Source organism: Peromyscus californicus, unplaced genomic scaffold (genome assembly GCF_007827085.1).
Source record: "Peromyscus californicus insignis strain IS unplaced genomic scaffold, ASM782708v3 Scaffold_11__1_contigs__length_118956290, whole genome shotgun sequence".
NCBI lineage: Eukaryota > Metazoa > Chordata > Mammalia > Rodentia > Cricetidae > Peromyscus > Peromyscus californicus.
The window spans coordinates 27886765-27911667 of NW_026294402.1; the positions used below are offsets into that span (position 1 = coordinate 27886765).

The window sequence follows — 24903 nt, forward strand, 5'->3', positions numbered from 1 at the left end:
TATAAGTAATTATCCTACTTAATGTTATTATTCTCTGTTTAGCTTGTGCCTGACAGGAATTCAAACAGCACCGAAGAGACAGAAGAAGCCTCTCAGTCTTCACTCGTGGGATCTACTGATTCCCGAGAGAGAGGAAAAGCTCCTCACACTCCTATTCCAGCCCCAGAGTTTCTTCCTCAGAGACTTCATCTTCTTTTCCATGGGGATCCTTCAGGAGAAATGAGCTTTGTGATCTTAAATGGAGGCTTCTCTGAAGAGAGGAAGCTGTTACATCTATAAACATGCTCAGGAAAGGTTTTCATATGAAAATAACAAACTATGCTACTTAGAGCGCTTGTTAGCCAGAAGATGGATTTTTTTCATCTGGCTCAAGAGGACCTTCTAGGACTCTGTTTCTATTTCTCTTTTTCCTCTTCATATAGAGAAAAAGACAGATCTATTCCTTTTTGTGTGTAGATAGATAGATAGATGACAGACAGACAGATATTAGATAGAAAGAAGCATGCAGAAAATTAGTTTTTGTAAATATAGTCTTTCCTTTGTACTTGAGGGTGACTGGTTTCGGAGTCTCTATCAAACACCAAGACCCACAGATGCTCAAATTCTTTATTTTGGTTCTGAGCCTAGCCTTTAATGGCTGAGCCACCTCCCCACCTCGCAAATTCTTTATAAAATGATGCAATACTATAATAGAACCCACACTTTTCCTCCCATAGATTGCCAGTTCCTGGATCACTTACACTGCCTCACAACTTGGGGACTGCCTCCACGCATGCATAATGCCGCTGTATAAGTAAAGCGCAATAACTCATTGTACCACCGGAGGAGCATCTAAGATCACTTATAACATCTAACGCAGCGCAACTCACTGCTATCCTGCGTTGTTTAGGGAATGACAGTATACTCGCTTGTTCAGTAGGCTACACTTTGATCCATCAACAGTTGGTTGAAGCTGCCAGTGTCAAAGCCCTGGATGTGAAAGGCTAGCTGCACTTTCTGGTGGCCACTGCCCCTAAATAAGTCCCCTGTCTTGGAATATCTAAGTCAGTATATTGGACAATACAAGTGCCTCTGGCTACTCTGGGTTGAGGCTGCCACCGGTGGGCATCAAAACCATTTGTGGACAGTCTTCCTTCTCTTGACCTTTCTCCTTCAAACAGCCAATGGGGCCACTTTTAGTTTCCATCACAAACCAGACTCCATCCATGGTGAAGGTGTTAATCAACTAAGATCAGTTTCGTGCTGACTTTTTAGCTTCATTGTGTGGAGTGAGACAGATCTCTTAGTCAAAGAGAAATTGGGTAGAGATGGCAGGACTGATATAGGAACTGCCAGGCCAGGCCAAGTCCAGCAAGTGTGAACAGCCACTGGGACATTTGTGTCGGGGGTGGAGCTTCAGCCACAGAGCACCACAGTCAGAAGGGCCCTGCCTGCCCAGGCCGGAGAAGCAAGAGGAAGCTGAGTCAGGTTGGAAAGCTACCCAGGGTGTCATTACCCACACATTCTTTCCCCACAGCCTTGTACCTTTGCCCGTCTACCTTCAAGTGCTTACAGGAATCGTGTTCTTTATAAAAATGCACCAGGGCACATGCATCCCCTGTCACCATTATTAGCGTTGCAGGACGTATGGGCATCTGCAGCCTCCTTTATTTCTCCAGGAAGCATCTAAGAGAAGCTCTGATAGGCATAAAAGCAATGACATGTGCAAGGAAAGCAGGTTGGTCTAAAGGAGAACTTCTGAGGAGTCAGAATGGTCAGAGGGGGCTGGTGTCTCCTGGCTCAGGGACAAGAGGTAAGCCCTGTGGTGTAAACCAAGAAGCTACATTTGTCATTTAGTGTAGGGATAACATGTGGGCTCTTACGGTGAGGGTGGAAAGGGAATGGCAGTGCAGGAACAATGGAAGCCTCCAGTTCTAAGGACCCCCCCACTCAGCTCCAACTTCCTTCCTCTGTTCCCCAACATAGGCAGGCTCAAATGCATGGAGGGAGCTTAGGTGAGGTAGCATCCTGGCGGGTCTTGTTGATCTGCACCTCATCCAAGGAGAGCATTACAACCTGATTTCCTGGACTACTGTCCATGTCCCACTCTCATTTTTCAGACTAAATTGATTGCAATTAATTGATAGGTAATAATGTTATTTGGTATAATACATCATTTACTAAAGCTCATTGTCTTTTCATTCTCTTGAGTGTAACACTCAGCTCAAAAGGCTATAGGTATCATTATATAAATTATAAAGTGTGGGCTCTGAAGGTGAGGGTGGTGTGGGGATAACGCTGCAGAAACAGTGGAAGCTTCCAGTTCTAAGGACTAAGCTACAGAAAGATTTGTGGGACAAACTAATATGCCTCTTGAACACAGGTAAAATTGAGAATTTTTGGACCATTGCGAGAATTGGTACAGTCATATGGATTTAACAAGCAGACAACACCAGCTTCCTGAAGGAAATGGGTCTTCTGGCATCCTGTGATGGTTAATAACATCAAGTTGACAAGATCAAGGAGACATCACAGGCCAGGCCTGTGAGGAACTACCTTGATTCAGTTGATTGTGATAGAAGTGGGTGGCGCCATTCCCTAGGCTTGGATCCTGGACTCGATTGAAAAGAGGAAGGGAGCTGAGCAGAGGCATCGTTGTTCTGCTTCCTGACTGGGGATGCAATGCGACCAGTTGTCCGAGCTCCTAACTCCAGGACTGTCCCACCATGACAGACACTGAAGTGTGATCCTAAAGAAACCCTTTCTTCCTCAGGTTGTTTTTGTCAAGGCATTTAACCACTGCACCCATAGGAATTGAGACACAGTTGAATGGAAGTGCAAGAGGAAATTTCAGAACCTGTCCTCTACCCTGGCTGGGGGAAGGGGAGTGTGAGGACAGATCTGACTCGCTTCAAATGAGCATGGTGATCTGGGCTTCTCATATATAAAATGGGAGCAATGATAGTACTAAGTTCATAAGGTTTTATGACACAGATAGAAAAATTGCTGTACAAGAAGGTATTTAATAAATCTATGTTACAATTGTTATAAAGGGGAGAGTGTAAAAAAAGATAGAAACAGGAAAGTTGAGGGGAGAAGAAAAGCATTTTTCCTGGAGGGCCACTCTTTTCTTGGCTCCCTTCTGAGGGGCCATGCTTGGAGGGGGGTTAGCTGATCAAAGAGCATGTAGCATCTGGGCCCAAAGGATGAAAGACCACTAGTCCTTCAGCAGGACATTTGCACATTGAGACTTCCTCCCTTTTTGCTGTAGGATGGGACTGATCACAGCTTCAGAGTGGACCACATGAAGTAGAAGTCAAGGTTATGTGAGGAGAGGAGAGGAGAGGAGGGGAGGGGAGGGGAGGGGAGGGTAGGGGAGGGGTAGAGAGGAGAGGAGAGGGAAGGGGTGGAGAGGAGAGGAGAGGGAAGGGGTGGAGAGGAGAGGGGAGGTGTGGAGAGGAGAGGAGAGGGAAGGGGTGGAGAGGAGAGGGGAGGGGAGGGGGGAGGAGAGGACAGGAGAGAAGAGGAGAGGAGGAAAGAGGAGGGGAGAGAAGAGGAGGGGAGAGGAGAGGAGAGGGGAGAGGGTACACCCTGCAGTTCCCACAGGAGACAAAGCCAAACAACTGGCTGACAATGATTAGGGGGCGGGTGAAGGCCTACTTTTCACCAGCCTATCCAATGGTTCCCATCTCTAGCATGCTTTAGTCACCAGAGAGGAAAAACATCCTCCGGAATCTGTTGAATACTAAGTTGGAAAAACAGTGGATACAAACAAAACACCTGGAAAAGGGGGCAGAGGAGACTAGAACCAGGTAAAGTCGTGGGGCCCAGGCCTCTGAAGGTACAAGTGGGGTACGGGTGGGGTAGGCTGGGAAAGCAATCCAGATCTTGATTAAAGACATACTAGGTAGAAATCCATTCAGACCCGAGTGAGAAAACGTGTTCTAGGTGGCAAAACTGTCCCACCTGAGCTCCACAGCTGTCCAGAGGTGCTGGCATGTAAAGCTGCATGGGCCCCACAGTGATGAATCTGGATTTCAAACATGAACACACTGGACGAGCAGGTGACGGCTGTGCAGTTCCTCATAATAAATGTCAGCATTCCGAAGGACCCAGCGAGGCCTTGCTTCCAGGGACTGCAGAGTTCCTCTGAACTCTAAGCAGTCACCTCTCACATGCCAGCCTGCAGCTCAAGGTTGACATGAATGTGCATGTGAGACCCTTCCTTAGTGAGCAGAGTAGTGAGATACTCAAATTTACGCTGAGGACCATGGTCAGTGGGGGATAGTTGTATGTGTGTTACAAAGAAATCCGCATAAGAATAATGTGTATTGGGGGTGGGAGAGATGGCTCAGCAGTTAAGAACACTGGCTGCTCTTCCAGAGGACCTGGGTTCAATGCCCAGCACTCACATGGCAGCTCACAGCTGTCTGTAATTCAAGTTTTAGTGGATCTGACTCCCTTACAAAGACATGCAGGTCAAACACCAATGCATTTAAAAATTTAAAAAAAGAATAATATGTACATACTCAATACCAGGACAAAGCCACCCCCTGCCTCACCAGCCCAAGTGTACCTACTTCTCTTGGGCTCGGGGGCGGGGGGGCGGGCGGGTGCAGATACTTTAGATTTTTTGCTCGTTAGCCTGGAACAAATTTACACTTGTCTTAGGAAACATACAAACTGTTTCCAGTAATTTTGAGAAACTGTGTGCTCCTCACCGTATGGCCACACGTGTGCAATAACAGAGCCCGCAGCACGCCCGTGGAAGGGAATAACAGTTCTTTTACTTAGAGAAAGGAAGGATAATGGTTACTTAGAAAGTGTCCCAGACAGGCTGTCAAACTGAATTCAGAGAGTTGGAGTCTGACTCCAGGGCCGGGCTGGCTGGCTGAACTCCCCTGAGATTGGGGTTTCCTGCCTGCCAGGGCTTAGAGACAACGATTCTTTGTTTCCAGTCTCTCTCTCTCTCTCTCTCTCTCTCTCTCTCTCTCTCTCTCTCTCTCTCTCTCTCTTTCTCTCCTCCTCCTCCTCCTCTCCTGTCTCTCAAAAATAAATAAATGAAAACAAAAATAAAAAGCCAACACATCTTTGAAAGAGGGTCAGATAGGAAACAGACAAAACATCAACTCTGGAATTTCAAAGAAAACAGTTAAAAAAAAACTGGAGAGAGAAAGCCACTGTTTATCCATAATATCCATATCACAAACCTTGCCTCTGGACCACAAAAGTAGCTCGGAAATACACATCTGCACCCTCACCCACACACCCTCTCTCTGTCTCTCTGTCTCTCTGTCTCTCTGTCTGTCTCTGTCTGTCTGTCTGTCTGTCTGTCTGTCTCTCTCTCTCTCTCTCTCTCTCACACACACACACACACACACACACACACACACACACACACACACACACACACACACAGCTCATGTCCATGGTTTCTATGCTCACTTACCCTCCCCACCCATAAACTCATAATTTGAATGCTGGGCCTCCCAGAGTGTGAGTCTAATAGCACATCACTCTCATCCACTGTACGTGTGTGACGAACAAAGACTCTACTCATTTAGACTTTTCCCATCCATACAAAACTCATCTGCATCTTCACAGTCATGGAAAATTTCTAAGATACGTAAAAGAGAAAAGTCTAATTAAGCCTGCCCCAATTACTCTGCCTGAACAATTATGAATCCATGGTCTATCTCAGTTCAGCTCTACCACACTACCCCTGGGCCTGAGAATTGTGAGGCAAACTCCTGGTTCCTGCTTCTGACTCCATACCTGACCTTCCGGTTTCACCACGAAAGGCCTAAGTGCACTCACGTCTCCCAGGTCTGTGGAAGCCACTGCTAGAGACCTACCCAAGGACTCTTCCCCCACAGATGTCACCCACTGACACTTTGTTCATTGGTTTAGGGACTTATCGTTTTAAAAAATACAACCTAGAACACCCAGGGCCCCATGGGACAGTGCCGACACAAACACCCTAGACTCATAACTCCGCCATTTCTATAGTTGCTCCAGCTCTTCCAGAGGCCTCCATATTTCACCCAAACCTCTCAAATGATACCATCCAGAACTCCTCTGGGGAGGCTGTGTGCAGGGGGCAGCAGGAAGACTTTCTGAGGCCATACTGTTTATCTCTCATGTTTGGTTGATGTTTGAATGGCATCTCTTGGCTATCATATTCCCAGCATTCAGGAAGGTATACTGTATGGAACAAACCCTTCAAAAGTGAAGGAGTCAATGAATGACTGGGAGAGGAGAGAAGGAATCACAGAATTTGAGTCTACTCCTCACTACGGTACTGACCATCTACGTCATTTGCATGAATACACAGGGTCAGCGAGAAGGCTTGGTGGGTAAAGGCACTTGCTGCTAAGCCTGAGGATCTGAATTTAAATCCTAGAACTTCTGTGGTAGAAGGAACTAACTCTGGGTTGTCTCTGACCTCTACCTTCAAGCTATAGCACATGTAAACAACCATACCACACACAAAATAAATGAACATAATTAAAACATTAAAAATTAAAAAAAATAACCCTATACAGGTTGAATCTCTCATACAAAATGCTTGTGGTCAGAGGTGTTTCTGATCGTAGACTTTTTAGGTTAGTGTGTGACTTTGGCTGGGCCCACACATTTTTATGGCCTCTGATTTCTTGCCATATAAAAGGTATCCAGTGGATTTTCAGTTGTAGTACTTCTTAACTTTTGATTCCTTTCTTACCCTCAGAGATCTTGAACGTGACACGTGACTTTGCATTTGTGGGTGTGGTTTTATGGCATTTCTTGGCATTTCATAGGGGTCTCTCCCTAGGAAGTTTTTGAGCAACTTGACTGTCTTGGCTACGGTAGAGCTCGGACAGTGCAGCACACCCCATCAGAGCACAATGTCTTCACATCGTTAGCAGCTGGTAACCCTCAAATATATTGGAATATTTCTCCAACAATAATGTTAATTACTATTATAATTTTTCTCATAAATCATAATAATGTACTGTTATTAATATAATTTTATCAAGCATTTTTGGCACGTCAGACATTATGCTGGCTTACGAGGGCATGGCAATTATCCTCATTTTATACATGAGGAAATGGAGTGTTGTGGCTTAATCGGAAATGTCTCCCACAGGCTCATGTTTTGGATGCTTGCTCCCCAGTGGGTGGTACGATTTCGTGGAAATCTTTAAGAGAGATACTGGCTGGAGGAAGTGGATCCCTAGGGGTAGACCATTGAAGGGTATAGCGTAACACTCCATCCCTGTCTAGCTCTCAGCCTCCCGGCCCCCTGGTCCACCACCATGTGAATGCCTGCTACCACGTCGTCATCACACATGCCTCAGCCCACGCTTTCTTCACCATGATGCATGGAAGCCTCTCTCAAACCACAGCGTTTCTAAGTTTCCCTGTGGAGTTGTTTCTGCTAGGTTTTTGTGACAACAACCCAAATACCACAGTGAGACAGTAAAAAGCAAACCCTTGCCCATGGTCACACTGTAGTCTCATCCGTGTGACACTGGGATAGGGGGTGGGCGTCTGCCTCAGGTGAACAGAAAACATTTGTCAACGAATGTTTAAGATGCTGAGATTAAAATGTGGGAAGCAGCCCCCAAGGAACCAAAGAAAACCTGTGCTGGGTTGAGTCTTGTTCTGTCCCCAAACAGGGGTGTCATCTAAGGAAGGTTGTGAGCTCTTGGCCTTATTGCCCTTATCTGCAGAATGGGGACAAAGGGTAACAGACATAGCAATGGTGTGAGGCACTAATGGATAACGGATGTGAAAACATTTGGTAAATACTAAAAGGCTACAGAGAAGGATTGCTCTTCCATGCTGCACCCTTGTCCTTGACATTCTTGAGAGGAGATGCTCTCTTAAGCATGGTCCATAAATATTAGTTGAGCATTCTGAGTATGGGACACAGAGGTGATTTAGTCCCTCTCTTCTCAATCCTTGGCAAGTAACAAGACAGACTTTTTAATCCATCAGTCAAGGTAACTGCCAGTGATGGAGCCTTCTGCAGACCATCCACCCTTGGCAGCCAGGGCAGTTGGTGGTTTTCAGTTTACACATTGGGCATCAGGTCTCAAAGGTTCCAGGTGGGGGCTAGAAGCTCAGCGCTTCACCAGCCCTTGGCAGCTGTGAGTTCCAGGAGTTAGGGAACAAGGAGCTCAATATCCTCTGCCTTTTGGAGAACTAGAGGTATTTAGGCAGATGCAGGGTAAGGGTTAAGGAAATGAGGACTTAGGCATGCAGAGAGGGGCTTGAAGATGGTGGCTCACTCTTGCCTGTGGTGAGGCCACTAGGGACACAGCAGGGGGCCCTGTGGCAGGAGCTGCCCAGAAAAATAAAGAGGAGCTGGGACCTTGGACCTACAACCCAGAATCTGCAGTCCCACTCCAGATTGCAGCATTCAGGACAGGGAAGGGCAGAGAGGAGACAAGCTTGGCTCTAGAATGCTTGCGTGGAAAGGCCACTTACCTTCTAAATCTTCATTGTTCTCCCATAAACTCAAGGTAGCAACACCTGATCTTCCCTTAGAGGGCCGAATGAGGACACAGAAGCAGGGAGCTTCCAGGATGTAAAATGCTATACTCATACCCAGGTGTCAGCAACAGTAATAATGGCATCATCAATGGCGAGAGTTCTTTCACTCACCTATGCTTACAATCAATACATCCACAGGTCTTTGTCTAGGATGACCTGGGGACAGGCAAGGTCAGAAGGAGCCAGAAAGACCTGGAGTGGCCCTGAGATGTGCTGGTTACTCTCCTTCTGTACTCTGAAGCAGGGCTTGTCAAGCTAGGTAGCAGGTTAGGAGAAGCCTGGAGAACTTAAGGGGAAAAAAATTCTTGGGCCCTGTAAGGCACCCAGTAGAGATTTAGAATGAATCCATTGTGTTTGGGCCTGGGCATCAGTATTTGTTTTTATTTTTGCATTTACATTTTTTGAAGGAACATTACCACGTGGACCACTTCTAAGTGTATAATTCAGTGGGACTCTACACACTCAAAGGCGGAGAGGCTGTCACCAGCTTCTGTCTCTAGTGCTCTTTCTCCTCCAGTCAACCCAAGTCCTTCTCCCTGTCTGCAGTCTCTGGGGGCCAGTCCTCATCCCATCCAGGGAGTGCCAGGGTTCCAGAGAGGGGAGTCAAGTCATAGAGGACCCGTCCCAGGACGTCAGTGTTGGACAAAGTCTACAAGGGGCTGTCTGTACATTCAGGACCAGGGGAAGAGGGATGTAGCTGGAGGCAGCAGTGAAACCCTCCAGGGACAGAGAGAAATGTTGCAAAAATTGGAATTTTTGCACCAAATTACATTTTGGAAAAGATAGCTAGAAGGAAAAGACTGTATTTTTGAGGAGGAACTTTGGCAATGAGCGCCATTAAATTATACATATTTTGCAAATACATAATGTTTATGTACATACTCTGGGAACTCAGAGTGATATTACAAAGTATATATGCAATGTGTGACAACCAAGTCAAACACACTGGCGTATCCTTCACTTCATAAATTTAATCCCTGGGGCTAGGGAGATGGCTCACTTGGTAAGGTGCCTGTGGATCAAGCATGGAAATCCAAATTTGGCACCCATTATTAGCCTGCTTCAGTGTGGGTCTGTGATCCCAAAGCTGAGGAGGTAGAGGTGGGGGGAATTCTGGAGTTTACTGGGCAGCCACCAGAGCTCAATGGATGAGTTCCAGGTTCAGTGAGAGACTCTGTCTCAAAAAATTAGAGTGCGAAGCAACCAAGGGAAACACCTGACGTCAGCCTCTAGCCCCCACATGCATGTGTACAGATGTGTACATGCATACACACGCACACATGCACACAACCCTCAAACATGCAGTCACACACATACAATTGTTTTTAATTGGTGTTATCCAAAACCCTCCTACTGGCTGTTTTGAAATAGTGAATCAGTTGCTGTCAACCACAGTTTTCCTACTGTGCTCTAGAAGCTTTCCCTCAGTTCCAACCACACCACTGTCTCCACCAGCCACTCCCTCTCGGCAACCATTCCACTCACGTCCTTCCCAGACTCTAGGAACAACCACATCTCTCTCCTGTGACGGAGACTTAGAGACCTTCCTTTCCATACACCGAGGAGCTACCAAACCATTCAGGGAGTCACTTTCCTCTTGTCCCCCCTTTCTTTACAGAGTGGAAACAGTAACGGCCGATTTACAGAAAGGTACAAAACTCAAAAGCAAAGCATGTGCACGTGCCTGGCACACTCCAAAGTCTTGCACAAGGGACAGCTATGGCTGCTGCGGAAGTGGGTCACCATAACTTCTGTCCTCGTTCACTTTTTAAGTACATTAAATTTGGCAGCTAAAGGCAGAGAATGCTCAACAGTTCCATCTCGGTTCAACTGAGACTCTCAACAGGTTTCAAGACCTAAAGATCCGTGGAAATCAACTTTTGAAGTGTTACCTTACTCTCTGCATAAAATAACCCTTCGATGTCTGCAGTCAGTTTTCCAGGAGATGGGCTAAAAGGATGATCATGCCGTTCTGAACTAAAACAGCGTTCTGGCTGCTAAGTACCACGAAGACACACTGACAGACATCATCTCTTCTTTGCTTTGTGCCTGATGCCAGCCAGCACCTGCCCTTTGCGGAGCTGGGAGCAGAGGCACCCATGGGCACACGCCCAGCTCTGAATTGAGTGCTGTGTGTGCCTCTTATTCAAAAAAAAGACGGAGTCAAGGTGGCATTGATGTCTTCTATTTCTTTTTCCATTTAATATTAAAAAATAAAGATAGCTATTAGGGAAAGAGAGAGGCAGGGAGGTGGGAAGAGGGTGAAAGGGAGTGGGGGGGAGTTTGTTAGCTTTGTATTGCTAATGTACTTTGTTTTGTGGCAGGCTGGGTTGTTCAGCCAGACTACCTCGAAAGGCGAAGGCAGCCGCTTAAGTGGAGAGCTTTCCTGGGGACAAAAGACGCACCTGCAAGGCACAGGCTTAATCGTCTCTAGAGGCCAGGGCCGAGGCTGGGAGATAAATGCCCCGCACCACCTGAATGGGGCAGCCGGTGCGCGTTTGCCTGGATGCTACAGTCAATTCATTTCAGAAGAGGGTTGCTACCCAGTAGGAGCTGGCGGCTCCTGCAAGCAGCCTGAATGAGGCAGCAGCGAGACAAATGCACTCTCCACACAAAAGGGCCAGCGGAGGAGGGGCTCCGGCTGGCAGGTAGAGAGCAGAGGGCTGGGGGCTGCCCCGACTTCTCAGCAGGAAGGAGTTGGTTAGCAACACATTTCAATGTCACTAAACCAGCTTTTCCGCCTAAACCTCTATTTTAACCCAGTATGAACAAATAGCCCATTGGTTTTATCCAGTCCAAAGTCTCATTGCTTTATTCTGATGGTACCAGCACGCTGTACACTAAATCCTAATTCTGTAGTCCAAAAGCTTGCCTTCCCTTCCCTCTCCTTCCCTCGCATTCTTCCCTCACGTTTCTTCCTCTCCTCTCCTTCACTCCCCCTCCTTGGTCGTTCCTCATTGCTGTCCTTCTCTTTCTCCCTCTCTTTAGTGCTACCTGCCCTTCTTTCTCTCCAAACCTGCAAGCTGTGCCTCCATCCTCAGCCATCTCAGAAGCCGGGAGCTCTAGAGTCAGCCCTTGACCCTCCTTAGAACTCTGCACCTCGCCCGGAGTCTGAGGACCTGGATGTGATGAAGCTGAGTGACTGGACCTCAGTGGATTTGTCATGAAAACAATATTCTCTGTTACAGACATGTGTGACATGATGTTACAGGAGGTCACCAGGCTTGTAGATGGAGTGGGCAGAGCTTCAGCTCTCAGGCCAAGCATCTGATTTGGAGAATCAGTGGCCAAAGCAAGACTAGGTCAGGTAATAGAGCAGGAAGGAAGGAACAAGAAAACCACCTAAAAGCAGGATCATTATGTTGTATAATCCTGCCATTAAAAGTCCTGGCCATTATCAAGTCATACACTGTTAGCAGGAAACACAGAGTCCTGTGTGACTGAAGGTGCGACCTGGAGTGAGACATGTGGGGATGTTTGGATCTCTATTCCCTTCATACTCCATGAGGATTTGGAACCTAATGTTGTCTTTCCAGAGAAGAACCTGCAGTGGTGCTGAACCCTTTTGTCTCTGTCCACTTTTGTAACGGAGTAGGTCAAGAAAGACTAGGACTGGAGAGTGTCCAGGAAGAGAGATGCCTGTCAAACTCCTATCATCCCCGGGCCCTACTCCAAAGATTTCATCTGTGGACTGCCCCCCTCCTCCACTGCCGTGGGAAGATTGGTTTTCACTCTTTCTTTGGTTTCTAATAATTATTTGCTTTCATTTTTCTCCATTAATTAAGCAGATATCATGAACTATTCATCCATTTAAATGCTAAAATCAGACAGTATCTGGTCCAATTCTACAATATTATAATGTCATAAATAAATGAGTGTGCTCCCCCCCCCCCGTGTGAGTGTGTGTGTGTGTGTGTGTGTGTGTGTGTGTGTGTGTGTGTGTGTGTGATGCTGGATCAAACCCAAGGCTTCACACATTCTGAACAAGCATTCTACCAACTAGCATGAGCTCCAGCCCCTGCTGACTATGAAACGCTACTCTAACGTTCACTAAAACCATTTTTTGAGACAGTTTTCTTTCTTTCTGACCAAAACTAGATGAAATCAAATGAATAGTTTGATGAAACCAGCCCAAACTAGACCAGACCAACCTATACTAGACCAAATCTTCAAACTACCATTTTAAACATGAATTGACAAGGCTAAAAGTTTTTCAGAAGAAAACCCTGAAAACGAAACTTTATGAGGTAGACAGACACACAATCTATTATCTTCACCAGGACAGCCCCCAAGTGTCAGCTTGGAAAGTTAGCAGAATCCATTGTTCTCAAGAGGGAACACCCTTTTCTTTCAGGGGTGATGTCTTTAAATTATATCCTTGTGGTGTTTTTATGAGAGACTTCAAAGCTTCTCTTGTAGTTTTGAAACTAGTGGCAGAAGGAGGGAAAACATCTTTTAGAATTGTTTTTTTTTTTTTAAGTTTTGTGTACTAGAAAAATAGTTTCCTGAGCAAGAAATTGGTGTCCAGACCTGGCATTTCCCACCTGTCTGAACAGTATGAAGCTGTGCTGTGTCTGGTAGTAGAGGGAGTCTGGGCATACGAGGGGGCGGACTTACCTTCCTTTACACTCAGCCGTGAGGACTGGTCTGTGTGGGAGGTTGTATTGTAGGCCAGCAGTGAGCCTGAAATAAAAGTAAAAACTAAATGTCATACAAATTCAGTTTAGATCTAGAATGTTCCCCAAAGGTCTGTGTGTTAAAGCCAGGGTTCCCAGCATGTTGGTATTAAGTTGAGGAAACTTTAGAGATGTGGTAGGAGGCCTACTGATCCTTTGAGTGGGACCCCACCTCTGAGGTGGTGATGCTGTAACAGGAACTTTCCCCTAGTGTCAAGGAACGCAGAACTCAACGCACACAGAGTGGCACATTGACTCTTCAGGCGTCTTGGAGTGCAGATGTACGGTCTTCTAACATGAAGCTCTGTGTAAATATCTCTGTATCAGGCACCAGGGAAGCCATCGGATAATTGGTTTTTGGTTGTCGCTGCATGTAAAACACATGCTCCCTTCTTTTCCAAAACTAGATTTGTCCCTTTGTTTAAAGTGAACCCACGAGTTTTTATTTTGTAAAATGGAGGCATTTTTGGGATTCTTCTCATGATTCTCCTGGGGACATTTTGAAAAGCTGTCAAAACTAGGGCTGGGATCTGCTTTTACAAAGGACATCATGAACTTAACACATGTGTTTGAGGCTAAGAAAGCCTTTCTAAAACAACTCTTGTCCCTGGGGCATGCAGCTAAGGGGACTGACGGGAGGCCAGGCTGGGAATGGTTTGATGGTTTGTCAGTCGGTCTCTTCTTAGCCTCAGTCAAGGAGGGACTCAGAAGCAGAGTGGTGTGTGTCTCCCCCTCACCCCCCTGCCATGAATGAGTGTTCTGGTTGAGCATCCAGAGAAAGTATGGGTCCTACCAGGGCAACCAAGGACTCCTCCTGGGACATAAGACTCCTGGCCTAGGTACCTATCCTTTCTAACTCTGTAGTAGTTCCCAGATGAAAATCAGAAGGAGATAGATGGGTGATATTTAGAGATTATTATATGCTGAAATGCAGATATGTGGATAGCATTTTTTTCTAAGTGACACATCCACCCCAATGCAGATGCAACATTCTGTTTTCAAGAACACCAGTGAACAAGCAACAGATTCATTTTAGTTTAAGCGATCATACTTCAAAGTGACAAGTTCATCTGAGTATAGGTCCATCAGCATAGCTCCTCTGGGTCACATGGCCCTCATCTGTGCTGGGCAAAGAGTTACACCTACTGAATGGGGATGGCGGCTGCGAGGCTTCTATAAAACCAAGCCTGGACGGTGTGCAGCACAGACCCTCACTTGTTTTCAGCGTTTAGTTGAAGCTAGCAGTCATCATGACTGCTTTCAGTTACAGAGAATGGAAACCCTTTACACAAGAGCTTGCGGGCACTGGCCTTGCCGTCTGGAATTCCAGCTAGGAATGGGTTCTGCCGCAACGAGAAATAATCCTCCGTGACTGGACAGAGCTTCAGAAATGGAACCAAACGTTCCAAGAGAATACCCAAAACCTCTCAGGGGTAAGACCAAGAATGTCTGTACCTCTGTCCCAGGCATTTTCTCCCTCGGGCAGAAACGTGCTGCTACAGCAAATAAAGAAAAATGATGGTCTCTGAGCAGCGAGTCATTAGTACGAAGTTAGGCCAGAGACGGGGCTCAGATAAACCACGTTTATTAAATTTCCCCACGGTCAGAGTTCCTCTCTGAGCACACGTGAAGCCACAGGAAACTCCCAGAATGCCAAGAGAAAGGGTTGCCTGACCTCCACAAAGCCTGCATGAAATACATATTTCATGGTAACCTAGGGGAGAGATTTTGCCCCAAGACTGTCTTGGTTCAAGTTTCACTGGAGGAGAGGAAACCTCCATGGGGGAGGGGCTGGCCTCTCCCCAGGGGTACAAGTTTTCTTCTCACTGGTTTTTATTTTACCAGGTCCTCAGGCTACCAAGGAGGCACCCTGCATACTTTTTTTTTTTTTAAAGGCAATTTGTCCAGTTGCTGGAAAGTCCTTCCTGGAGTCTGGCCTCCAGTTTGGTGGCTTTGGGTTTCTTCTTCCTGCTTTGAGGATCTGAGCAAGCAGTCTTAGTGCTGCTGAGTCCTGCGGAGTTTCCCCAGTACTAACAGCCCTAGTCAATGGCTAGACAGGGCAGCGCTCCTGAACCACATTTGCACTGCCAGGCACTCTGTGTGTGTGTGTGTGGGGGGGCACTCCTACACACGTAGGTATAGGTACCCTTCTTCAGGGTACGTCCATCTTGGGTTTTTTTTTTTTTTTTTTTTTTTTTTTTTTTGTTGTTGTTGTTGTGTGTATGTGTGTGTGTGTGTGTGTGTGTTTTGTTACAGAATGTATCACTGGGACCTGGGGCCAGCTGATTAGGCCAGGCTGGCTGGCCAGCAAGGACAGGGGGGAGGGTGCAGATATCCATCTGCTTCCACTTCTCCAGAGCTGGGCCACCAAGGGTATACTGCCATCACTGGCTTTCCTACATGGGTTCTGGGATCACAATCAGGTCTTCAGGCTAGCATGGCAGGCACTGTCTCGACTAAGCTATCTCCACATTCTCCCATACACCACCACTTAGTCCCTGTAGGAGCCTTGCAAAGTCAGGCATAGTCTCCATCCACTGCTGGGATCAGCATTCGGAGAAGTCAAGCCAGATGCTTATGGTCACACAGCCAGAGGCGCAGGAGACAGGACGAATGGACTGACTGCCCTAGAAGATCTGCCCTCAGTCCAGAAGCTGAAGCAGCCTTTAGGTTGAATCAGCACAGCTAAGATGGGCAAGAAAGTATGTGTGTTTATTCCAACCCTCCAGAGGCTAAGACAAGAGGATCACTGAAAGTGCCAGTAGCTGAGATTCATAGAGAGACTCTGTCTCAGAAAGATATCAATCAATCAATCAATCAATCAATCAATCAATCAACCAACCAACAAAATAAATAGAGAAATGAAGGTAGTAAAGATGGAAGGAGGGAGGGAGGGCAGGAGGGAGGGAAACAAACGGTACTGGAAGGCAGATGCAGGTGCCTTGAGGCTAGTTGTACATTGCAGTTTTCATAACTCCTTGCATGCTATGTTTTCATTTAAACTGTTGTCCACTCAGGTATTTCTGTCTGTGTGACAGGACACACACATATGCATGTATATGTACCTGTTGATTTGAGACACATTTGCTCTGAAATGCATGAAGCTGGAGCTGCTGGGAGTGAAGTGGCCTTCCAAGGCAAGAGCTTGAGGACAAGACTAGTTTTGTTTTTTCCTCTTCTTTCCTCCCTGCTCCTTTCCTACCATTCCTTCTCCTCCTCTTCTTCCTCTTCTTTTTTTCTTTATTGAGACAGGTTCTCATGTATCCCGGGCTGGCTTGACATTTGTTATATAGCTCATAATAATCTTAAATTTCTGATCCTCTGGCTTCCACCTCCCAAGTGCTAGAGATTACAGACACTGGCCACCACACCCAGTTTATAGGGTGCACAGGATCGAACCCAGAGTGTCCTGCACACTAGGTAAACACTGTACCACCTAAGCTACGTCCTCAGCCCAACAAGGGCATTTTCTATTCGAGTCCATTCTAAACTGGACTTCTGAGAGCTGAAAGGAGGCAGGTAGGGGAAGATGGGAAGGGGCTTTGCAGGCTTGAGGCTCTGAGCTTCCTTCAGCTCTGTGGTCTCTCTAGTTTGCTTTTCATCTGGGACACCTGGAGCAGTGGAGGCAAGGGACCTGGTGCAGATCTTTTGTCTCTGCCTCCTTCAGTGTTACCACAGAGCCCAGCAGCATCGACCTCCCCAAGCCCAGCCAGCCAGCAGATCCCTAGCTTCCTTTCTCTGTGCTTCAGGCAGCAGCAGCCCTGAACGAACACTGGGAGGGCAGAGGAGGGGAGTTGGCTTCTATACACTGAACAAAAGGCCAGCTACTAGTGAGTCTGAGGCCACTGGCCCTTTATCTTGTTGGAGTCCTGCCTTCCTTTCCTGGCCAGACCCCGCCCCCAAAGGCTTAACACTTCCTCAACTTAATGACTAGGCCGTCACCTTTGCTTGCCATCTGAGGTTGCAGGTGGGAATACCACAGAATGCAAAATGTGTTTTCCATTACGTTTAAATTAAAAGTGGGAATCAAGATTGATACCTTTTCTGGGGTGTCCCTGTCACCTGATGTATTTCATCCTCTGGGGCTGCCACTGTTTGAAAATGCTGTTTCTTAGTGTGTTTCCCAGGTCAGACCCAGATGGTCATTCCACCCAGTTCTTTTGAGAACGGAAAGGGTCAACCACAAAACCCCCTTTCTTCTGCTCCTGGCTCTTCAGCTCAAGAGCTTTCGGGCTCCTCGACATCCCCAAACTCCCCCCAGTGGCCCTGTGGCTGAACTGTCAGTTGGGGACAGCCGGCCCTCCTTCCCCAAGGTCAGTCTCATTGCTCTTGGCCTGGGAGGAGACAGATCCCACTTGCCACGTTCTTGGCTGTTAAACAGTGCCTCTGCCCCAGGGGGCGTGTCTGTCTCCCGCATTCTGGCGGAGCTGTCCATCACACCCAGAGTTTGGAGAAGAGAGGAGGTCAGGGTGAGAGAGGGTGGGTTTGGTTTAGTGGGCGTCATTCCAGGAGCCTTCAAAGGAGTTTTGGAAAGCATATATCTGTTGGTACATTGACAAGTGGAAAACTTTGTGGGGACGTTGGTTTGGCCCTCAAGGCAGAGGCTGGAGATGAGATTAGCCTGGGAGATGAGAAGGGAGACAAATGGAGTGCAGGTTTGCCCGTGTCCACATCCTAATTCATACATGGTCAATCATCTTGCCCAAAGTTGGCAGGTCCTCTACAGCAGTGACCTTAGCTCAGGCTGAAAGCGTCAGTGGCCAAAACCTCAGAGGTCAGGATAGGGGCTTTGCATAAGCCAGATGCCTTTGGATGGACTCCTGAAGCTGGCCTGCCTCAGTTGCTTTGGTCAGGAAACAGGGATCATAGTTGTGTCCTTGGTGTCCACAAGGGGGTGTCCTTTCTATATGTAGTGAATGACACTTGAGCTGGTGCCTGCCTGAGCCGGTGTCCCCTCAGACATTTCAGCTTGACTCCAATAACTGTGGGTTCCCTAGTCAGTGCCAGCCCCTCCATCTTCCTCCTGATGTCACACGGTGCTCCCTCTGGAACAGCTGAAATGCCCAGGCGGGAAGAGCTGGTACCTTTTTAGGCAGGGCTCATCCATCTGGCAGATGTAGAGGGGCTCAGGATACCATTATTTCTTCCTTATCAGGGGAAACTCCTCTTTAATTTACAATTAAGCTTTGAAAACTTAAGGTATAGCTTTCTTCCTAGACAACAAGAATAGTCAACTGTTTCTCGTGAAAAATGAATTTGAGGCCACAACGTCTGGCCCTACAAACATGTCTTTCCCCATTGAACCATCTCACTGGCCTGGCTTCCACCAGTCCATGCTTTGGCTCCTCTCAGGTTCCCCTATACTGATATCCCTCTACTCTGTGTCCTCCACCTGTGGTAAGGGTCTCAGCTCTTTTCCTTCCACCTGCCGAAAGGGGAAATGTTTGGGCCCCAACTGCTCCCCGACATGATGATGCTGAGAATCAGCATGCATTCCCTTTACCCCAACCTTGGGCCAAGCCATGGCTTCTCTTACACAAGAAACAGCCCTTGCAAACCAGTCTGGGAAAACCATAAAGGTTTGTAGGCATGTTGTCCAGCAGGAAAAAGTTTTCAGCCACCAGAGAGGTGACTGTGTCTGATAAATGGCCTTCTACATGGTCTACGCAGACAACTAGTGCCAATAACCAGGGGATTCTAGAGGCTGGAACCCCAAGAGAGAAGGTAGATTTAAAAAAGAAAAGAAAACAAATCAGAAAATTTCCATGTAGATCATTTTCAATCTAAATGCCTCAGATGATTATTACAATCTCTGTTATGTTTCAAGAAAATTTAAATTTAATACAGCTATTATAACTTTTGTTTTGGTCCATAGACATAGTTTCCCACTCAACTCTGTGTCACAAGCACATCTCATGTTTTACCACAATAACCATTTTAGTACTAGAAAAGCTCTCCCTGTAGACCTACTACTGTTATTACCATCCTCTAGATCCAAGAAATTTGCCTTGTGCTTTCAAAGGCTTTCCACCTTTTCTCAACCCTGAAACCCTCTCACAGCAGTTTCCTCTCTGGAACTTTGCTGTGTGATGTCTTCCATGATGTTGACATGTATTCTTAGGAGGAGAGAAGCCACAGTTTTTCTTGCTATGTTCTCTCCTCCAAACACCAGACTCTGCTCCCTGCTTCCTCTCCAGCTGCTCACCCCTTCACCGCCTCTTATCTGTCCAGTAAGCGGCCTCCCATGGGTGATGGCGAGCACTGACTGATTCATTGTATTGCTGGACCTTCTGAGCAGCAGCTATCTGTCTCATGTCAGTATTTGTGGCTCAGCTTCTTTGGTGACAGAAAGAAGAAGTGGGCTGTTTATGGGTGGGTCAGAAATCCAGGCCTGGAGGTCACATGGTCTGAATGCGCTTCCCTCTCACAGAGTCCAAATGTTTTTGAACATGTTCTTCACAGGCATCCACCATGAAAACCGATATTATTGGGTCTTCTGTGTGGAGCTCCCTGAGGCCTCTGTCATGTCGTCTTCCTTGAGGATCACTCAACCTCCTTCACTGTGGATGCTGGAGGAGCTTAGGGGTCAGGCTTGGCTGTGCTCTGTGCTGCTGGCCTCTGCTTCCCATGCACACGCTCTGCCTCCCGTCTCCCCTGCTCCATGTGGATCATGGCAGAACTCTGTTCAAAGAGCCTTTGTTTTTGGTTTTGTTCCCTTTCATCAAGCATTTAAAGGCTGAGGAATACAGATCATTATTAAACTAGTCATCCAAAAGTCAGGGAAGACTAGGTAGAAAACGGCCCCCTTTTAAAATTGTTGTTTCTTGGACTGACCTCATATTGCAGCAACTCAGACATGAGGTCATGGCTGTGGAGCTAGCATACCCTCTCTCAGCATTACCAGCTGCCTTTGAGAGGTGGCTGGATAGCGCAGAGGCACCAGTGGAAACTTCCAAATGCATTTATTTTTATTTTGAGTTTTCCAGCCAGCGTGTGTTGTCCCTGCTCTCCACGGTACTCTCTTACACAGAGACCATGGATTCCAACGATAGCCACTGCAATGGAGATCCAACAGAAGGTAGACCAGCCCAGAGCCTGTGAGCCCAGGAAAAGCAGCCCCACCGTCCCGGGTCTCAGCATTCAAAGGGGCCTCAACACCATCAGGCCCTCCCAAAGCTTAATTCTTGCAATACCCCTGGTGAACTAGGCTGTTCGTAGAGGACAGTGCGTCTTGGTCTGGGCAGCCTCTCTTGGACATGGCTCTCCATAGGAATGCCTTCATGCAGAATGAGCCCACAGCTGCCTTCCTGTGGCTTCAGCTCATCTCTGCAGACCACTGAGTATACCTTCAGCGCTTGGAGATAGTGTGGGAATAGCACCTGGCATGGACTTCTGATGGAGAGTTAGGGCTGAGGTCACCAGCAGGTCCAAAGGAATTCCATTCCATCTCCATCAAAATTCATATGGAACTGGCGGGTGCTCGGCACTAGGGGGCCTCCTGTTGGGTAATTCTTTCCTTATTAAGATTTCCCTCCCCAACCTTCTCTTTACTGTCCAGGCTGTTCTGGGAAAGCTTCCAGTGTCTCCTCACAAACCCTTGCCACCAGCTACTTCCTTGTTTTGTGACGGGGGGGGTGGGGTGGGGGGGTGGGGAAGCAGCCCTGTAGGGTAGGGATGGGGTATCAGAATGACTGATAGGCTGGGAGGAGTAATACGTCAGCTCCTACAATTTTAGACTCCATATCTATGTTCAGAATTTCCAGGAAGAACTTCAAATGCTTCCTTAGAAAACCTCCAACCAGAGCCTCTGTCTCTGCAATTTTAAGTAGCAGAAGGTTCTGGAAGAGAGATCTTCTCAGAGCCTACCTAGTCTCTGGTGTTATCCTCCCCGAGTCCAAGCTCACTGTGGTTTTTTCTGGTTTTGCTTTGCTTCCCTTGACACTCATAGATCTGGTCTTTCCTTGTGGGGTTTGTAGGAACCCATGTGACCTTGACAAGGTTGACAAGTGGCAAGGATGCTGCTCCTTGTCATGTGTCCCTTGTGACTGGTATAATGTACCCACCTCCTTCCCCTGGGTTGGCTCTTGGGGACCTGGCAGGAGCTTCCCCATGCCCTGTGAGCACACGGTCCACTTACTTTCCCTGAGGTAACTGAGGTGTGACAGCAGTACTTCGGTGTTGTAGAGGGAGGTGGCTCGGAGGAAGTCCTCCTTGTTCATCTTACACAGTTCCTTGCCATCCATGTGTTGGAAGAAGGAGGTGTCGATCTCCATCAAGCCATATTCCTTTATGGCCCACTCCAGCCACTGTCGAACGTGCTCCTCTGTCCACAGTGTTGGGTCTGCAGAGGAGAGATGCTAACGGTCAGCACAAACGCTGCTCCAGCAGCCGAGGCTACCCTTTACCCTCCCTTCTCCATCTCCTCCTGTCTGCCTCTCCCCTGTGTCCTCTCTCTCTCTCCCTGGACCTCTCTTTCCCCTTCCTCTCTCTCCTCTTCTCTCTCTCTCTGTTAGCTCCCCTCTCGCCTTCTTCCTCCCTTTTCCTCATCTGTTTTTCCTTCTCTCTCTCCCTAGTCACTGTATCTTTATCTCTCCCCTTGTCTTCCCCTCTTATACTTCTCTCTTTTCTCCCCCTCCCTCGCCTCCCTTCCAGATGGTCCCCCACAGTACACCCCATCTGGCTCCATGGCATCTGGCAATGCCTGAACCATTTAGCGCTGGGAAAGGTTCTTAGCTGCCTCAACATATACCCTGACAGGATGTTATTTAAAGTTTTGGAGGGCAATTGAAACCTTGGCCTGAGAAACAGTGGCATCAAAATGAAAACAATCCCACAGGCCCAGTGACCAACGTCTCTGCAAAGGGGAGCCATTTGTATCTTGAGAATATTAATGAGTGCAAGGAGGCAGGCACACTGATCCTTCAGATGCCTATAGAAGAGGAAATGTATACACCTGTGCTTTTCCTGCAATTCTATCTGGACAGCTGGAAAACCCAATGAGGCTCCTATTTGACATAAACCTAATCTGGGTTTCCTCCTTTCAGGGCAGAGCTGTGTTAAGATTTCTAGCAGGCCATCCCTAAATACTTTTGGGATGTTTAAATACTTAAAGATGACAAATGGTGCAATAGACAGAAACCTCTTTAGCTGTGAATGCCCGAGAACAACACAGGAACAAGGCCTCTGTCCTCACCCGCCTTTTTCCTTCCCCCTTTCTCATCGCTTCCTGAAGTAGCTTCTCAGTCTAAGGTGGGAGACATTACAAGTGACGACAGGCTCCCACAGACATGGTGGCACGTACCAGTAACCCCAGCACTTGGGAAGCTGAGGCCCGAGGATTGTGCATTTGAGGCACCCTATGCTACAGAGTGGATCTCGGTCTCTCTCTCTCTCTCTCTCTCTCTCTCTCTCTCTCTCTCTCTCTCTCTCTCTCTCCTTGAACTCCTTGAACAAGGGGCTGGGGTGGATTTGGAGAGTCCTGAGAGGCTTGCTGGAGAAGAGATGGTATTTTATTGCAGGGCAGCTGCTCGCTCCCGACTTCTGCTTTTCTGCTTGGTCTGTTTCATTTAGCATGCTTATTTAGCAGGGAAACTTGGGCTCCTTTCTAACCAACTCACATTCCTCTCCTTCTAGAGCCTGCAAAAGCTCTAGGCACAAGAAGAGTAGGGTCCAAATGGTCAGCAAAGCCAGGTGCTGTGATCTCTAGGGGTTATAAAAAAAAAAACAAAACCCTTGAGAGGGAGCACAGAAAAAAGCTTGGAGGTTACATGCCACAGTTCCTGCATGTCATACCAAGAATCCAGTACCTACCTAATGATGTACCTACCTAGTAATGGCCCAACTGTGAGATCCTACCACAGGCCAGCTCTCTATCTGTCCCATTTTTTTCTATCAAGAGAATCTACAAAATGAGTTTTGTTATACCCATTTTATAGATGGATAGGGAGTCATAGAGGTTTTGCCTCAGAAACTACTGCTGGGGTTCCTATAGAAGCCTTCAAAAGATGTCACATAGTTGGAGAAGCAAGTCCCCCGAGATCCCCTCAGTCCTGTTTCATCAGGATCCTGCCTTAACTCATTTGGAACTGCAAAACCTTGGGCCAGAACCCAGAATTTCTCTGTAACACACCTCCTTGGGTGTGTATGTATTTGCCTTCTTCAGATAAACTTCTGGTTTAGTTTTATCCCTTTACTTTTCAAATCAAGCAAGGGCTGTGGGCAAATGGAAATCTCAGAATTCTAAAGAAAGCTATCCCGGAGGGAGTTGGATTATGTAGCATATTATTTCATCCATAGCTTCTCCTAATTCCTTACTTGTAGAATCTGAGATTGCATATTCAATTTTATGCTCCATATTTTATTTATTTTATTATTTCCTCTCTTTGCTTTGGGCTCTATCACAATGTTAATTCTCTCCTTCTCCAGCACCATGAATTATAAATCTTCCACTCACGATCATGCTAAACTCTTCCAAATGTATTTCCTGGACGATTTAGCCCTTGCTCCTTCCCTTCTCGATGTGGAAATGGTGATTAAGTAGGGCCTTCATTTATAGTTGTCTTAAATTCCCACCATAAATTCAATCGGTTCTTCCACTAATGTTTTATTGCCTTGATTTGTGGACTTGCCCAGAGGAGACTTTCCCTTGCGTCCAGGATGCTGACCTGGAGGAAGCCAGACTGTGTAAGGGTAATGCTTACAGATCTAGCCAGTGGGAGAACAACTGAGCAGGTCTGGGCTCATGAATTCATTATGCCAAATGCTTTGAAACAGCTTGATAAGAATTTATACCATTTTCTTTTTTTACTGCCATGGTTAAATCAGTCCACTGAAGACCAACCTTTTGCCAATCCCCTTGAAAGCGTTTCAACACAATTTAAAGAGAGTCAGCCAAGCAGTCTGGCCCCTCTTCCTTCTTCTTCCCACAATGCCCTTCCTTATGACAACCAAAGCAAGATGGTTATAATAGCCTGGTTCTGAGGTAATCTCCAAGCTCCTGATGGTTCATTCCCTCAAGAGTTCCTTCCTGTGCTCTGAAGTTGGAGCAGGAGATTTTGATAGCAAAGGCCTGTTTCAATATGATTTTATGGTCTGAAAGTAGGGAGAAGACCTCCTGGGCTAGCCATCACCAGCTGATGTACTGGGGGCAGTGACAAAGCAATTGGATGATATGATAATGCAGCAGAGAAAGCTATTGGCCTTATACTGGCACCTGTGGATCCCTGCTAAATGAAGCGCTCTGGCTAGGCCCAGGTGGCACACATCTGTAGTTAGTCCCAGGTCTCGGGAGGCAGGAGCAGAAGGATTGCTGCAAGGTCCTGCCTGGCTCACACAGTGAGTTCTAGGACAGCCTGTACTACAACAGTGAACTCCTGTCTCCAACAACCCAAACAGACAAATAAAACAGGTGACGCTCTCCTTGCAATCAGCCCCTATGTTTGAAGAAGATTCTGCCCAAGTGCTTTTAGTTCCGTGAACTGCAGAACAACACCCAGGAGCCCTTCCTCTCCTGCTTCTGTTCCAGCATCTTCTACACCCTCTGCCATGTGGAATTTAGCCTAGAACTCAGAAATGTAGCTGTCACTCTAGGAGAGTAGACACAACTTCCTATAGAAACAATCACCCAAGACAGAGGAAGGATATGCCTATCACAAAACCATCCTTCAGACCAATAGACAAATCCCTCCAAACTCCCTTGGAAACAGCT

At 47.1% G+C, this 24903-nt stretch overlaps 1 protein-coding gene across 1 annotated transcript in view; it reads right to left on the minus strand.

The window, feature by feature from the left end:
- Nucleotides 1-24903, minus strand: part of Fli1 (Fli-1 proto-oncogene, ETS transcription factor) — a 119818-nt gene that overhangs the window by 17857 nt on the left and 77058 nt on the right. Inside the window, exons 4-5 of the mRNA XM_052755994.1 lie at nt 21334-21537; nt 13138-13203 (exon numbers count right to left, since the gene is read on the minus strand). Coding sequence (XP_052611954.1) covers nt 13138-13203; nt 21334-21537 — 270 coding nt within the window. The remainder of the gene's footprint in view (nt 1-13137; nt 13204-21333; nt 21538-24903) is intronic.